Genomic DNA, 17,206 nt, shown 5'->3' on the forward strand with positions numbered 1-17,206 from the left:
TTTTGTTCTTTTAGATAACAGCCATCCCAATGGGTATAAAGTGGTATTTCGCTGTGGTTGTGATTTGACTTTCCCTATAAGTCAAAAATGCTGAGAACTTTGCATGTGCTTACTGGCCATTTTTTATCTTTGGAGAAAGGTGTATTCAAGTCCTTTTCCCATTTATGAACTGGGTTTTGTTGTTGTTTTTAGGAGTTTTCTCTATATCTTCTGGATGTTAATCCCTTAGGTCCTTGATCCATTTTAATTTTTGTATATGGTGTTATGTAAGGGCCCGATTTCATTCTTTTACATGTGGATATCAGGTTTTCCCAGCACCATTTGTTGAAAAGACTGTCCTTTCCCCATTGAGTGGTTTCTGTATCCTTCTTGAACGTCATTTGACCATATACACAAGGATTTATTTCTGAGCTCTCTATTCTATCACTGGTATATATATCTGTCTTTATGCCAGTACCACACAATCTTGATTGATGTAGCTTTGTAGTAAGCCTTTTTTTTTTTTTTGAGACAGGGTCTCACTATGTCACCCAGGCTGAAATGCAATGGCACAATCATGGCTCACTGCCGCCTCAACCTCGCAGGTTCAAGGGATCCTCCTATCTAAGCTTCCCGAGTAGCTGGGACTACGGGTAAACACCACCACACCCAGTTAATTTTTGTATTTTTTAGTAGAGATGGGGTTTTGCCATGTTGTCCAGGGTGGTCTTAAACTCCTGGGCTCAAGCAATCCTTCTGTCTCAGCCTCCCAAAGTACTGGGATTACAGGTGTTAAGCTACCATGCCCAGCCTGTATGAAGTTTTGAAACCAGGAAGTGAGTCCTCCAACCTTTTTATTCTTTTTCAAGATTGTTTTGGCTATTTGGCATCCCTTGAGATTCCAAATGAATTTCAGAATCATTTTTCTATTTTTGCAAGAAATGTTGGAATTTTGACAGGCTTGCATTGAATCTGTATATCCCTTTGGGCAATACTGACATGTTAACAATATTAAGTCACCCAGTGCACAAATGTGATGTCATTACATTTAATTACATCTTCTTTAATTTTTCTCAAAAATGTTTTATACAAATCTTTCATCTCCTTGGTTAATTCCCCAATATTTGATTCTTCTTGATGCTATTATAAATGAAACTGTATTCTTAGTTTCTTTTTTATATTTTTATTGTCAGGGCTTAGAAACAAGGGATTTTTGCCTGTTGATTGTATATGCTGCTACTTCTTTGCTGAACTCATTTATTAATTCTAGCAGGGGCTCTGTGTGTGTGTGTGTGTGTGTGTGTGTGTGTGTAATCTTGAGGGCTCTCTTTTTTTTTTTTGGAGACAGAGTCTTGCTCTGTCCCCCAGGCTGGAGTGCGGTGGCACGATCTCAGCTCACTGCAACCTCCACCTCCCAGATTCAAGCAATTCTCCTGCCTTAGCATGCGCCATGCCCGGCTAATTTTTTTTTTTTTTTTTTTTTTTTTTGGTATTTTAGTAGAGGCGAGGTTTCATCGTGTTGCCCAGGCTGGTCTTGAACTTCTGAGCTCAGGCAATCCACCCACCTTGGCCTCCCAAAGTGCTAGGATTACAGCCATGAGCCATTGCACCTGGCCCAGGGTTTTCTATAATACATATGTCATATCATCTGAAGAAGATAATTTTACTTCCTCCTGTCCAATTTCGATTTTTTTTTTTTTTTTTTTGCTTACTTCCTTTGGCTAGAACTTCCATTACCATGTTAAATAGAAGCCACAAAACCAAGCATCCTTGTCTTCTTCATGAGCTTAGAGGAAAAGCTTTCAGTCTTTCACCACTGAGTATGATGTTAGCTGTGGGCTTTTCACATACGGTTCTTATGTTGAGGTAATCTCCTTCTATACCTAGTTTGTACAGCGTTTTTATCACAAAACTTTTGTCAGACACTTTTTGTGCATTGAGATGATCGTATGGTTTTTGTCCTTAATGTGGTATATCACACTGATTGATTTTCATATGTTGAACCACTCTTGTAATCATGGGATAAATCCTACTTGGTCATGGCACACAATCCTTTTAAATATGCTGCTGAATTCCATTGGCTAGTATTTGGTTCAAAGTTTTCACATCGATGTTTGTAAGGGATACTGGCCTATAGTTATCTTATAGTGTCTTTTTGTTTTTGATATCAGGGTAATGCTGACCTTATTGAGTTAGAAAGTGTTCCTTTTTCCTCAAATTTTTGGAAGAGTTTGAGAAGGACTGGTTTTAGTCTTTTAAGTGTTTGGTAGAATTTACTGGTGATGCTATCATGGCCAGGGTTTTGCTTTCTCAGGAGGTTTTGGATTACTTAATCTCCTTATTAGTTAGGGGTCTGTTCAGATTTTCTATTTCTTTATGATTTAGTTCTGGTGTTTTGTTTTTCTAGGAATTTGTCCATTTCATGTAGACTATCCAATTTGTTGTCCTACAATACTGATCATTTTTACAATACTGATCATTTTTACAGTACTGATCAGTTTTATTTCTGTAGTATCAGTGGTAATGCCATTTTCATTTCTAATTTTAGTAATTTGAGTCTTCTTCCTTTTATACTTCATCATTCTAGCTAAAGGTTTATCATTTTTGTTATTCTTCTTAAAGAACCAACCCTTGGTTTTGTTCCTTTTCTCTATTGGTTTTCTACTCTCTATTTTATAAATTACAATAATATACTACTTGCAATTTTTGTATATAATAATATACAAAAATTATACTACTTGCAAACTACAAATTATTTTACAAATTACAATAATAATTTACATATTATAATATTTGCAAGTTACAATAACAAGTTACAGTAATAATATTATACAAATCATCTTAACTTACAATAAAACTAGCTTTTATAGTGGTCCCTGTATTTGCCTTTATCAGAAATCTTTATTTCTTCTTCTCAAATGGCTGTGTGTTACTGTCTAGTGTGCTTTCATTTCAACCTAAAAGACTCCCCCTTTAGAGTTTCTTGCAGGTCAGATCCAGTGATTAAAAACTCCCTTTTAAGTGTTTGGTAGAATTTACTGGCGATGTTATTATGTCCAAGGTTTTGCTTTGTCAGGAGGCTCTGGATTACTTAATCTCCTTACTAGTTAGGGATCTATTCAGATTTTCTATTTGTTTTTTGCAAGTTACAATATTTACAAGTTACAGTAATAATATTTTACAAATTATCTCATTACGATAATACTAGCTTTTATAATGGTCCATGTATTTGCCTTTATCAGAAAGGCAAATTGATTGCCTGGGCAAAGTCTTAATTTTTCCATTATTTTTGAAGGAGTTTTGCCAGATGTATAATTAACAGGTTTTCCCTCACTTATGCATTTTGAATATATCAACCCACTGCCTTCTGGCCTGCAATTTTTCTGATGAGAGATCTGCTGACAATCTCAGTGGTATCCCCTGTATGTGGTAGGTCACTTCTCTCTTGCTGCTTTCAAGACTGTCTGTGGCATTATAGCTTGATTATAATGCATGTCCATGTGGGCCTCTGAGTTTATCCTGCTTGGAGTTTGTTGAGCTTCTTGGATATTCTTGCATACATCAAATTTGGGGAGTTTTCAGCCAAATCATCTGTCTGCTCCTTTATTTCTCTTCTCCTTCTGAAACTCCCACAATCTGTATCTTGGTCTACTTGGGTGTGTCTCAGGGATCCCAAAATTCTGTTCATTTATGTTATGCTCTTTATTCTTTCTGTTCCTCAGACTTGCTAATTCTTTAATGATTCTAGCTTCACACGCACTGATTCTTCTGCCTGCTCAAATATGCTTTTGAATCCCTCCAGTGAATTTTTCATCTCAGTTATAGTACATTTCATTTCCAGAATTTCCTTTTGGTTCCCTTTTATGTGTTCTTTTTATAACTGATATTAGCATTTTGTTCATAAATCGTTTCCTTGACTTTTCCCACATTTTCTTTTAACTCTTGGGTATCTTTAAGATGGTTATTTAAAATTTTTTGCCTACTAAGTCCACAATTTGATCTTTCTCAGGGACAGCTTCTGTGGATTTATTTCTTCTTCTTTTTTCTGTTCTATCAGCCAGGCTGGAGTGCAGTGGCATGATCTCAGCTCATTGCAACCTCTGCCTTCCGGGTTCAAGTGATTTTTGTGCCTCAGCCTCCAAAGTAGCTGGGATTACAGGTATCCGTCACCACACCCAGCTAATTTTGTTGTATTTTTAGTAGAGACAGGGTTTCACTATTTTGGCTAGGCTGGTCTCAAACTCCTGAGCTCAGACAATCTGCCCGCCGTGGCCTCCCAAAGTGCTGGGATTATAGGTGTGAGCCACCATGCCCGGCCTGGATTTATTTCTTCCCTTTGAATAGGCTATACTTTCCTGTTTCTTTGTATGCCTTGTAATTTTTCAATAAAAACTTAAATGTGATGTTTTGCCATTATATTTAAAACTACAAATACAGCAGTAATTCTAGAGATCAGTCTCCCCCTTTCCCCAAGGCTTGCTGAGCTTTTTTTCCAATATTCGATTTTTGTAACAAAACTATATTCCTTGTTTCTTAATTAACTAACAAAATAAGAGAGTTAAATAAATCCTACTACCTTCATACCATGTATTATTGTATAGTCATTCATTTATTCAAAAAATATCTATTAAGTGCCAGGCACTGTTATAATTGCTGAAAACAGAGCAACTTGTTAAGAATATAGTTTCCATAAAGACAGGCTCTTACAGTCTACGCTACTCATTGATGTATCCTAGAACTATATAGTATGCACCCAATAAATATTTGATGAATAAATAAATGCATTTCAATGTGATGTATTTGTAGAATTACTTATGAAAATAAGTTACTATACTTTTCATCTGAAATCAAAGGTTTAACTGCACTCTAAAAATAAAGGCAGTTTCGTGTTCTGACACATAAACTAAATGAATATGATCTGTTTCTACATATTCATATACTCATACTGTATACTATTCTTTAACCACCCCTAGAAACATACCTTTACAATGTACTGCAATGGCACCCTCAGCATTTTCACAGATATCCAGGAATTCTTTGACAATGGCATCAGTAGGGGTGCTGCCATCCGCAAAGAAAAGATCATGGTGATCGAAGCCAGCATCCGTAAAGCGTTTGGCATCATACATCCTTTTATTCAGACGAATAATGGTAGTAACATTGTGATTCTTAAAATATTGAATATAAGTCTCAGGAGAATGTTGGTGGTAGCCTACATAAAGAAATGCACCAGATCTTGTAAAACACATAAAGAAAACAATAGCTAATAGTTTCACCTGTAACTGAACGGAAACAGTATCTGGACTGGGAATTAAATACCAATTTGATTATAACTGTAAAAAACAAAATGAAAAGAAAGTTAAAATCCAGTCAGAATGATGTACTGAAGTGACCAAGTATGCTTAAATAATTAACACTTGGTCAAGCTTGGTGTAACTCTTTCAAGAGAAAATATAGGATAGATATTTTCAATAACAAAATGAGATTGATGCCATAATTTCACATACCACTTTCAAGTCTGGCTCTTGAATGAGGTCCACAGAAGGCAATAAATCGGTCTGGTATTATCCAATTTAAATCTCCATTTTCTGCTTTCTGCAAGGGGAAGACCAGCACAATTCGTTTTTAAATGTATTCTCCCCACAACCTCTCTACTCAAGACTGAGTCTCTGAAGGACTTCAAACTCATTTGCTTTAGCGGAAAAGCTGTTTACAAATTGCCATGAGACAGGAATCTCAATTTGCCCTGCTATCAGTATATCCAGGGAATGGACGTATATCCTGTTCCTAATCATCTTCTTTTAACAGTGTTTCATTGCTAGGGTATCAGCCCTTGGAATACAGAGCTGACTGCTGCCATACAAATATACTATTTGGTTATTTTATCTGAATCAATTCTCATTATAGTTGTGCTAATTAATAAGAAAGCAAGCAAGCTTTTCCAGTATAAGGAATCTGGGAACTTCCCTGTTTTCCTGAATGACTAACTGGCTTCCAACATGAGCAATCTTGACTCCACGAATAAACGGGGAAAAACTACCTACTTAGGTTTCTGGCTTCCCAACATTTACTTACTTACCTACTTACAGAGATATATCTTTCCACTATCTTCCTAACTATTTAATAAGGCAACCAATTTAAAAAGTTCATTTGTTCGTGATCAGTCTGACCAACATGGAGAAATCCTGCCTCTACTAAAAACTACAAAATTAGCCAGGCATGGTGGCGCATGCCTGTAATCCCAGCTACTCGGGAGGCTGAGGCAGGATAATTGCTTGAACCCAGGAGGTGGAAGTTGTGGTGAGCCGAGATTGTGCCATTGCACTCCAGCCTGGGCAACAAGAGTGAAACTCTGTCTCAAAAAACAAAAATTAAAAAATAATAATAATAAATTCACTGAACCCACCAGGAAACTCAAAATTACAAGTATACCAAGATCACAGTATGTCCCTACAAAAAAACAAATATAAACTGATATGTAAGACATGTTACTTCCTATTATTAAGTCCTTTGGATTGAGTTACCATTACTATTATAACATAGATACAGTCCAAATTTAACAATAATAGAAACTTCTGCCTTAATGAAATGGACAACAGAGACTTAAGTAGGAAGTAGAAGATACTTGATAGTGGAGAAGGAGAGAACTCGTGATTAAAAACAACAGATAAATTAGCTTTGAAATTGGGGTGTTTCTATGTGTACCTAAAAATGAGTAAGAAATAACAGAGTTTCTTGAATATCTACAGGGACCAGGCAGGTAACCCCAAACCAGTTTACTGGACTTAATGATCAACATGGGGAATCAGTCAGCCCATGTTCCATAATACAAAGGTCTAAACAGCCGGGTGCAATGGCATGCACCTGTAGTCCTAGCTACTTGGGAGGCTGAGGCAGAAGGATCATTTAAGCCCAGGAATTTGAGTCCAGCCCGGGCAACATAGTGAGACCCTCTCTCTTTAAAAAAAAAAGAAAAGGAAAGGTCAAAGCAGGAACGAGGGCAGCTGTTGCCAGATATTCTGATTTTAAAGTGAAATCAGAAATCTGGACTTTTAAATAACAAACCTGTGATCAGTTGTTGGCAACAACTAGATTTCACTGAATTGCTGATGCCACTAATTAAGATACACCCTGAATTCGGAGAAGGTGAAATAGGAAAAAATGGGCATTGTAGAATCAATGAATGACACTATCCCCAAATTTCTAAATACACTATAATAACTGAACTGGTGTGTGGGAACCTAAACAGTTCCCTGTGTCACCACACAGCTTTATGGAGGTGAAGACGTTTGTGGTGTGCCCCTGCTACCCCCCAGCCCAGACCCTCCAATCTCTATAGTAGTAACAGGGGAGTTACTTAGCGCCTATATTATTCATTAATAGCACACAAAGGCATCACTACAAAAGGAACAAATACCAACTAGTGTTTTTAGCAGTTTTGCTTACATAGACAAAGTAACTTGTTTCAAATGTTTAATGTTTTAAGGACAAGCACAAAAAAGGTCTTAATAACTTAGCTATATTCTGTAAGTTTAAGGTGCTAGTTAAAGGTATGCTGTACTTTAGAAATGGACTGCTATCAGAGAAGTAAAGACAGGGTTGGCCCTAATGAATCCTACAATGTATTCTTACATCTTTGGTATATCACAGAAACAACTGAGTGTCATTATTAACTGAAATTGAAAAAACAGTTCAGTTAAACGTAAGAGTTTGAAATATTTACTTTGGACATTGTGAAAAAGAATTCTCTGAGGATTCAAGATGCTGCCACATGAAGTGCTGCTGTTTGAGGAATCACCTCCCCAGTGCTGGGGAGCAAGTCTGCTCAAGGTAACTACAGCAGGGTAAGAAGACAGGAGGCTACAACTACTCTGGGCTGAAAAGGGCTTTAGCACAGTATCTTACTCATTCCCTATTTGGAGGATGAAGTGGTAGAATCAAATTATTTATTCTTTTTAAAAAATATATACTATGTTAAAATACATAGAACATACCTGTGGTTTTGCCTGGTTTATCTCTCCCTGGCCCTGTCCTATCTTTTTAAGAAATTTTGTGTGGTTGGGCGCTGTGGCTTACATCTGTAATCCCAGCACTTTGGGAGACCGAGGCAGGTAGATCCCTTGAGTGCACGAGTTTGTGACCAGCCTGGGAAACATGGCGAAATCCCATCTCTCCAAAAAATTTAAAAATTAGCTGGGCGTGGTGGCGCATGCCTGTAGTCCCCGTTACTGGGAGGCTGAGGTGGGAGGATCACTTGAACCCGGGAGGTCGAGAATGCAGTGAGCCAAGATTGCACCACTGCATTCCAGCCTGGGCAGCAGAGTGAGACCCTGTCTCTAAAAAAGAAAGAAAGAAAAATAAAATAAAATAAAATTGTTAGAAAATAAATTTTTTTTGGTCCGGCTGGTTTGATGGGGCTGACCCTGTGCCCCAGGCTCCTGGGATGGCCAGAGAACTAAGGCTGGCCAGAGTATTCCTTAGCCCTGCCCTGCCAAAGAACACAGGCTGGTGCAGAGATGGGCACATGATGTAAGTCACACCAGTGAGAGGCATTCCTGGGCCTTCTGATAGAGCTAAGATTACACTTTTCTGATCATTTTGCCAAACTGGCAGATCAAAGTTGCTGGTGGCCATCTGTATCACCACTGGAGAAGGCTGGCCTGAGAATAAAACTAACTTTAAGTCCAATTTCTGATTAAGTGTCTGAGCACCTGAAGGGGCATGCTAGAAGCCAATCCTATTCCTGGACTTTTAATTTATGTAATCCAGTAAATTTTTCCCTTTTTTTTTTAGACAGAATCTTGCTCTGTCGCCCAGGCTGGAGTGCAGTGGTGTGATCTTGGCTCACGGCAACCTCTGCCTCCCAGGTTCAAGTGATTCTCCTGCCTCAGCCTCCTGAGTAGCTGGGACTACAGGCGCCCACCACCAGGCCTGGCTAACTTTTTGTATTTTAGAGATGGGGTTTCACCATGTTGCCCAGGCTGGTCTCAAACTCCTGAGCTCAGGCAATCCGACCACCTAGGCCTCCCTAAGTGCTAGGATTACAGGCATGAGCCACTGCGCCTGGCAAATTTTTCCTTTTTTATTTAAGCTATTTGTGTTTACTTTCTGTAACTTGCAACAAGAAGTGTCCTGACAAACAGAAGGGTATGGCAAGAACAAAGATATTTTCCAGAGATAATTAGGTGTATAATGACTATTCATCTCATCTTATTCTATGCTAAGGGTTTTAAAAGCATCTCAATCACTGTGCGACAGCCATCAATACTAAAATACATTTAAACTAAACAGTATAAAGAACACACGGGGCACACTCATTCACTCTGGAATTGTGCATCAAAGGCAGAAATTCCCACTGAGAACTGGGACTGGAGAAATAGGGATAAGAAGATGAAGACTTGACTTTTTTTCACTCTATACACGTCTAAAACAAAACAAGAATATTGCTTCTATAAGTGAAATGGGTGATTAAGAAAGCTAAAAACAGGGCCGTGCACAGTGGCACACGTCTGTAATCCTAGCACTTTGGGAGGCCAAGGTGGGAGAAGTGCTTGAGGCCAGGAGTTCAACTCTAGCCTGGGCAACAAAGTGAAACCCCATCTCTACAAAAATAAAAATAAAAAAATTAGCCTGGCATGGTGGTACGTACCTGTGATTCCAGCTACTTGGGAGGCTGAAGAGAGAGGATAATTTAAGCCCAGACGTTCAAGGCTGCAGTGAGCCATGTATACCACTGCACTTCAGACTAGGTAACAGAGCGAGACTTGGTCTCTCTCTCTCTTTTTTTTTCAATTTAAAAAAAGAAAAATTAAAAACAGGCAGAGAAATTTTGGTCAGAGTACAAACCATCAGAGGATAAGTAAATTCTGGAGATCTAATGTGTGTACTGTATGCTTGAAATCTGCTAGAGTACATCTCAGGTATTCTCATCACACACACCAAAAGACTAAATTATGTGAGGTGATGAATATGTTAATTAGCTTGATTAGGTAATCATTTCATGGTGTATACATATATCAAAACATTACTTTGTACGTCTTAAGTATATATAAGTTTTATTTGTCAGTTATTCCCCTCAATAAAGCTGGGCGGGGGGAGGAAGAGCTGAAAACATGATCCTTGAAGACTTACTTCATAGTGTTCATATTCATCAAGGTTAAATGAGTTGAAATTAAGGAAGCCATACTGCATTGCCTAAAATCCAAAAGAAAGCTTTTAAGAACAAGGATGCAAATAAGAAGACAGTTTCCTACCCAATTTCAGAATACTAAATATCAGGGCCCCCCCCAAGAAAGTATTGTCATAATCAGATTACTTTCCATTGAACAGCTTTCAAAGGAAGTGGGCGGTGTCTTCTAAGTGCTTCTTTTATATGGAAATTAGTTATAACTATATGTAATAAGTTTGTTGTATTTTGTTTGGGTTTTGTTTGTGAGATGTGCTTTTTTATTTTCATTCACCAATCATCCTATCCATGTATTGTTAAATAATCATGCCTTGAAAGTAATCCTCTTCTCTTACCAGATCACCACCACCCCTGGTTGAAAATTCAGAAGTTTAGGATTCCAATATAATGCACAACCCAATGGTCTCTACATCGATAAGAAAGAGGAGAGAATCCATGGGCTAATTTATCCCAAACAAAACCCTCATACTTCATCCATATCTTCATTTTCAAATTCTTCCGAACAGTCTTTAATCAATGTTCCCTAAAGTAAACACAGCTCTGACATCAACACTAAATCAAAACTTTTGAGGAAAAAAAAGTTATTCTTTCCATAGGAATAAAACAAAAAATTTTCTGTCCTATCCTATAGCCTCACTCTGTGTGACAGCAGGCAGAGTATGATAACCAAAATAAGCAGAGTGTCTATTTTCTGAGACAAGGACAAACAGAGCTAGCAGCCTCTGAGAAATATCCTCCTGGCTGCTGATCCCTGAGCCAAACAGGAGGGAAGCAAGAATTCTTGATCCACAAGGTATTCTTGGTTCAAAGAGGGGGCTTTTGTACACCCAGTTTTCAAAAGTAAACTACCAAAATACAAATGTAAAATAAGAAGGCTAGAATACCAACTAAAAAGGTCTTCATTTTATATAGTTATTTAAACACTAATCCCAAGACTAAGTCAATCACAAAATTTATTTCCTTGACTGTAATATATTTCATGATTTTGGACTACAGCTATTCCTAATAGAATGAAACAATAAAAAAAAGTAGTTTATAAGGAATTCCTATTTTCCTTTGAATTTCATGAGGTGATCTTATTGGAAGTGGATCACACTGAAAACATAATTACATTGATGCATGTTTCTTCATATATGCAATATTCAAAATCAGTCACAAATAAAAAATGCTTACACTGAAAATCAGAAGCTAGTGACCCTTAAATAAAACTAAATATAGTGGCTGGGTGCGGTGGTGCACGCCTGTAATCCCAGCACTTTGGGAGGCCAAGGTGAGTGGATCGCTTGAGCTCAGGAGTTTGACACCAGCCTACGCAACATAGTGAGACCTCATCTCCACAAAAAATATAAAAATTAGCTGAGCATCGCAGAACAAATGAAAATTTAATTTAAAAAAACCCAAAATACGAAAAGGGAAATCTTTGACCTATCATACCAGCTAATTGACTTCGGGTACAATACCCAATTAAAAAAAAAAGCCAAAAAATAACAATAGAAGCTGGCATATGGTGTTATAATAGATCATTTCCAAACCCCTCAAAGCTTTACTTTTCTCTTTTTAAAGGTGAGTGTGCCTGCCTGCATGAGCCCACCTGGCAGGGGCTGCAACTGCAACCAGAAGGTACCATTTACACCTGTTGCCCTTTGGTCTCCTGATTTCCACCAGTGCCCTATACCTGCTCACACTGAGGGCCCATGGAGCCGCCTCAGAGCCCATGGCAACTACCCCAATCAGCTCCATATCCCACAGTCACTGGGCTCAAATCCAAACAAACTATGTGCCCATACCTCATTGATTGATACAGGGAAAAATGTATATCAATTAGTCTCTGAATTTGTATGCTGATTAGTTCTCTCGTTTTAAGACATGTCTGTCACAATTCCCAGCAAGCCATCATGTTTCATTATACAAGAAAGTAAACCTGGGTTCCTTTTGGCTCTAAAAGCACAAGTTACAGAAAGATGCTGTCAAAGGCTTATTTGATCCATGGGCTACTGATTTACCATTCTAGTTTCTCGTGCTGTCCTGACATTAATACCAGGACTTGCTGCACTGTGTAACCCCAGGGGACCCTGTTCACGTAGAACGTGATAGGGAGGGTGTCCCCTGTAATCAACACAGCAGCCCTGGTTATGACCCAAGGAATCACTTGGAAATAGTTTGACAAAGCAGCAGTGACCCACTTAGTTTCACATAAAACTGTATAACAAACTAATTGAGGCATTCAAATTCTGTTGAACTAGAAATTGAACGCCTGACAAAACAAAAATGAAGTGTTTGACAGTGACTGTTTTACGTCTGTTGTAATGGTATTGGCAGGAATCAGGTATATAGAATATACAAATCAAAGAGAACTTACCAGTAAACCAGTCATCTTTACTTTTGTTCTTTTAGATCATAATATACTCAAAACCAATTCTGGATCTAGAACCTAATTGTATAACTCTTATTTTCCCTGTTTCTTAAGTGACTTTTCCCCCAACTCATACATAGAAGCACTCAGAAATTCAGAATAAACTGTTTCCTGGTTTGGTCTCATTCTGACATTAGTTGGGAAATGGAGCACCTCTGTCACCATATACATCTTGGAAGAAACACTAACAAAAAGATCTTGGGAAGAAGGCCTAGTCTTCTTGGACCACATGTTAGTTCCTCAACACAACACTGGGTGCATCCTACATGTCACTTACCTTCTTTACTGCATGAAAACAGTCAAGAAGTGTAATGTAGAAATTGCAACTTCCATAGGCAGCATCTCTGAAACCCAAGAGTAATAAAATATAGATCAGTTAATTTTCTGCAATTACACTCACCTAAGACAAAGCTGACTAGAATTTAAAATCAAATGTATACTCTGAACCATTATCAAGAAGAAAAAAATCTTGCCTTTTGACTTTTAAATAAAAGATAAATCAATTACAAATTTCACTGCAGTTTCTACCTATTCCAATAGGTACTGTTTTATGGGCCTGGATCAATAATGACCACTTCCTAAATTTCAAATGTTCTCTCTGGATTATTTTTGGCTTTAATAGCTGAGCTACCTTCTTGAATTCAACAAATCAATACCTATCTCTCCTTCTAAAGGGGCAAAGCATTCGAATTTTTTCTTTAAACTGGAAAATACCATATGAAAGTCTTACTGGGAAAGACTGCTTTTTGATCCTGTAATAAATATATGTGTGTATGTGTGTCTAATTATACGTGTGTGTCTGTGTGTGTGTGTCTCCAACCAAGTATGACAGAAATATTGAGAAATCAAGGTCATATTTAAAATACTAGGTAGAAGGTCATAAGCATTTTGTTCCTATCATTATGCTAAAGACTTTTACCCATTTAACTGGGTAACTTCTGGGTTTTTTAAAAACTTTTTTATAGAGATAATGTCTTGCCCTGTTGCCCATGTTGGGGTGCAGTGGTGTAATCATAGCTCACTGCAGCCTCAAACTCCTGGGTTTAAGTGATCCTCCCACCTCAGCGTCCCCAGTAGCAAGGACCACAGGCATGTATCACCGCATCTAGTTAACTTTTTTTTTCTTTTTTTTTTTTTTTAAGCTAGAGATGGAGTCTCATTATGATACCAAGGCCGGTCTTAAACTCCTGGCCTCTGCCGGGTGCGGTGGCTCACGCCTGTAATCCCAGCACTTAGGGAGGCCGAGGCAGGTGGATCACGAGGTCAGGAGTTCAAGACCAGCCTGGCCAAGATGATGAAACCCTGTCTCTACTAAAAATACAAAAACTAGCCAGGCACGGTGGCGGGTGCCTGTAATCCCAGCTACTCGGGAGGCTAAGGCAGAGAACTGCTTGAACTCGAGAGATGGAGGTTGCAGTGAGCCGAGATCATGCCACTGCACTCCAGCCTGGGTGACAGAGTGAGACTCTATCTCAAAAAAAAAAAACAAAAAAACAACTTCCAAAAAACCCAAAAAACCCACACAACTGGCTGGGCGCAGTGGCTAATGCCTGTAATCCCACCACTTTGCAAGGCCGAGGCAGGTGGATCACAATGTGAGGAGATCGAGATCATCCTGGCTAACATGGTGAAACCCCGTCTCTACTAAAAATACAAAAAATGAGCCGGGCGTGGTGGTGGGCACCTGTAGTCCCAGCTACTCGGAGGCTGAGGCAGGAGAATGGCGTGAACCCGGAGACAGAGCTTGCAGTGAGCGGAGCTTGCATCATTGCACTCCAGCCTGGGTGACAGAGTGAGACTCATCTCAAAAAAAAAAAAAAACAAAAACATCTAGCCTCAAGCAGTCTTCTCACCTTTTTGGCCTCCCGAGTGTTGAGATTACAGGTGTAAACAGCCGTGCCCTACCTTCTTTCTGATTTTTAAAGGACAATAATACCAATAAAACCACAGGAACTAACAAGTCAACTACCTTCCACAGGATCACTCTAGTTTTGGGAAAGTGCTTATATTACTTTACAGACAACTCCAGCCAAACACTGCATCAATACATACCAGTAATCTTCCTATACAAATCTCTTAATATCAAGTAAGGTTTTACCCAGAGAAATAAGGCACCCCTGACCCCTACCCTGCTTCTCCTTTTTGGCTACCTTGAGCCATTACAAGATGAAATTTTCTGGAATTAGGCAACATAAAAATTAATTTAATTATGATTAAGCTAGGCATGCAGAAAAACTGTGCCTATCTGAATGGTACTCATTTGCTCCTGGGGAAACAGGGTTGCTGGTGGAGCTATCAGTAATTCCCCACCTTATTTGGGTCTTCACACTGTAATATTTCTTACTGTGTGATAGTTACATAAATACATGTAAAACCTTACTACTGTACACTTAAGATTAGTGTTTTGAGGCCGGGCATGGTGGCTCACACCTGTAATCCCAGCACTTTAGGAGGCCGAGGCAGGTGGAATCATGAGGGTCAAGAGATTGAGACCATCCTGGCCAACACGGTGAAACCCTGTCTCTACTAAAAACATAAAAATTAGCCAGGCATGGTGGCACGCACCTGTAGTCCCAGCTACTTGGGAGGCTGAGGCAGGAGAATCACTTGAACCTGGGAGGCAGAGGTTGCAGTGAGCCAAGATCGCGCGCCACTGCACTCCAGCCTGGTGACAGAGCAAGACTCCCATCTCAAAAAAATTAAATAAAATAAAAAAAGATTAGTGTTTTTGTTAAAAACTGTAAGTTATACATTAACTTAAAAGGGGAAAATGAATATTCAACAAATATTAGAATAAAAACTAAACCACATTTTAAACTTTTAATTCTTGCTCAAACCTTAAGGGCCAAAACTACAGCAATAAGGGCAAGAAAAGGCATCCTTTTTAGCTAAAATCGTCTTCAATGTTACTGACTGAGCTGCTTAGAATTACTGAGCTCTGCGAACCTTCATGAGGACAGAATGCAGGGTCTTGTTTTCTTTTTTTGAGACAGGGTCTCACTATGTTGCCCAGGCTGGAGTGCAGTGGTGCAATCATGGCTCACTGCAGCCTTGACCTCCTGGGCTAAAGCGATCCTCCCACCTCAGCCTCTGGAGTAGCTGGGACCACAGGTGCACACCACCAGGCCTGGCTAAGTTTTCGTATTTTTTGGTAGAGTTGGGGTTTCACCATGTTGCCCAGGCTGGTCTCGAACTCCTGAGCTCAAGCACTCTGCCTGCCTCAGCCTCCCAAAGTGCTGGGATTACAGGTGTGAGCCACTGCGTTCAGCCAACACAAGGTCTTGGAACACACCATTTTTGTTCTGTAAGTTTCTGTAGTGAAAAACTTCTCTTCCACATCCTAGAAAAAGTCTTTAACCTAAAAGACCACGATTTTACCAACACTTTATTGGCAATATTCAGAAAGAAAAAAACAAAAGGACTTGCAGCGGTGGTCCCCAGGCCAGCAGCACCAGGACCACCCCACCTGTTAGAAATGCAAATTATCAGGGCCACCCCACATCTACTGAATCAAAGTTCTCAGGATAGGGCCAGGTAATTTGTGTCTTAACAAATTACCTCTAGATGTCTGTGATTGTGTTCAAGTTCATGAACCACCGACCTACAAATCAACACAAATCCTGGTTTTGTAGAAATAGGGTGTTCACGGAATAAAGAACCCATTTAGGTAGAGAAACTAAGGCAGGAAAATGAAGTACTTTAGCCTAAATCAAATAAAAATTATCAATGGAAATGGGGTAAACCCTCAAGTTGGATCCCAATGATTTTAAACATGTCTCCTCTGTGAAGGAGTATGATTATTTTCTTTTTTTTTTTTTTTAGACAGAGTCTCCCCCTGGAGTGAGTGCAGTGGCACGATCTTGGCTCACTGCAAGCTGCACCTCCCGGGTTCACAACATTCTCCTGCCTCAGCCTCCCAAATAACTGGGACTACAGGCGCCCACCACCACGCCCAGCTAATTTTTTTGTATTTTCAGTAGAGATGGGGTTTCACTGTGTTAGCCAGGATGGTCTCAATCTCCTGACCTCGTGATCCACCTACCTTGGCCTTCCAAAGTGCTGGGATTACAGGCGTGAGCCACCGCGCCTGGCTTATCTTCTTAACCTACTGATAATTCTTTTCTAATCAAGTTATAGACATGTTGATTCAGTCTCTGTGACATTTTGACAAATTTCTTCAATGCTTTTTTTTTTTTGAGAACCTACTGTGGGGCACAGCCCCGCTCCAATCTGTGAAGATTTCACACGCTTTCATCTGGGCCCTGCTGAAGTCCTGCCTCATACATCATAGAATCTGAATATATGACAAGAATCTTTGCTCACTCAAGTGTATTTCATTAGCACCTCCAATTTTAGACACACCCACATCACATCTTCCTCCCACCTTGCATTCAGCCTTCTTCCAATAGGCAGAACAGCAACTCTGAGGCTCAATTTATAAGCCTTGGGCAGTGGGGAGGGATCCTTGTCACCACGATCATTTAACAAATTTGGAAAACACATAAGAATCAATAAAGGGGCACTCTTAGAAACTGCACAACAATGTCAAATACTAGTTTTAAAGAATGGCAGCTTTTGTAACAGCTCGTATTCACCACGGCCAAAAACTACTAATGACCCAAATATCC

At 39.2% G+C, this 17,206-nt stretch overlaps 1 protein-coding gene across 21 annotated transcripts in view; it reads right to left on the bottom strand.

Moving 5' to 3' along the window:
* The window catches only part of CDC14B (cell division cycle 14B), a 130,586-nt gene that overhangs the window by 36,578 nt on the left and 76,802 nt on the right, over window positions 1-17,206 (bottom strand). For all 21 annotated transcript variants that reach the window (XM_054502912.2, XM_054502914.2, XM_054502910.2 and 18 more), the window contains exons 6-9: window positions 12,856-12,922; window positions 10,111-10,173; window positions 5,487-5,574; window positions 4,961-5,191 (exon numbers count right to left, since the gene is read on the bottom strand). In XM_054502912.2, coding sequence (XP_054358887.1) covers window positions 4,961-5,191; window positions 5,487-5,574; window positions 10,111-10,173; window positions 12,856-12,922 — 449 coding nt within the window. The remainder of the gene's footprint in view (window positions 1-4,960; window positions 5,192-5,486; window positions 5,575-10,110; window positions 10,174-12,855; window positions 12,923-17,206) is intronic.

This window comes from Pongo pygmaeus, chromosome 13 (assembly GCF_028885625.2).
Source record: "Pongo pygmaeus isolate AG05252 chromosome 13, NHGRI_mPonPyg2-v2.0_pri, whole genome shotgun sequence".
Lineage (NCBI taxonomy): Eukaryota > Metazoa > Chordata > Mammalia > Primates > Hominidae > Pongo > Pongo pygmaeus.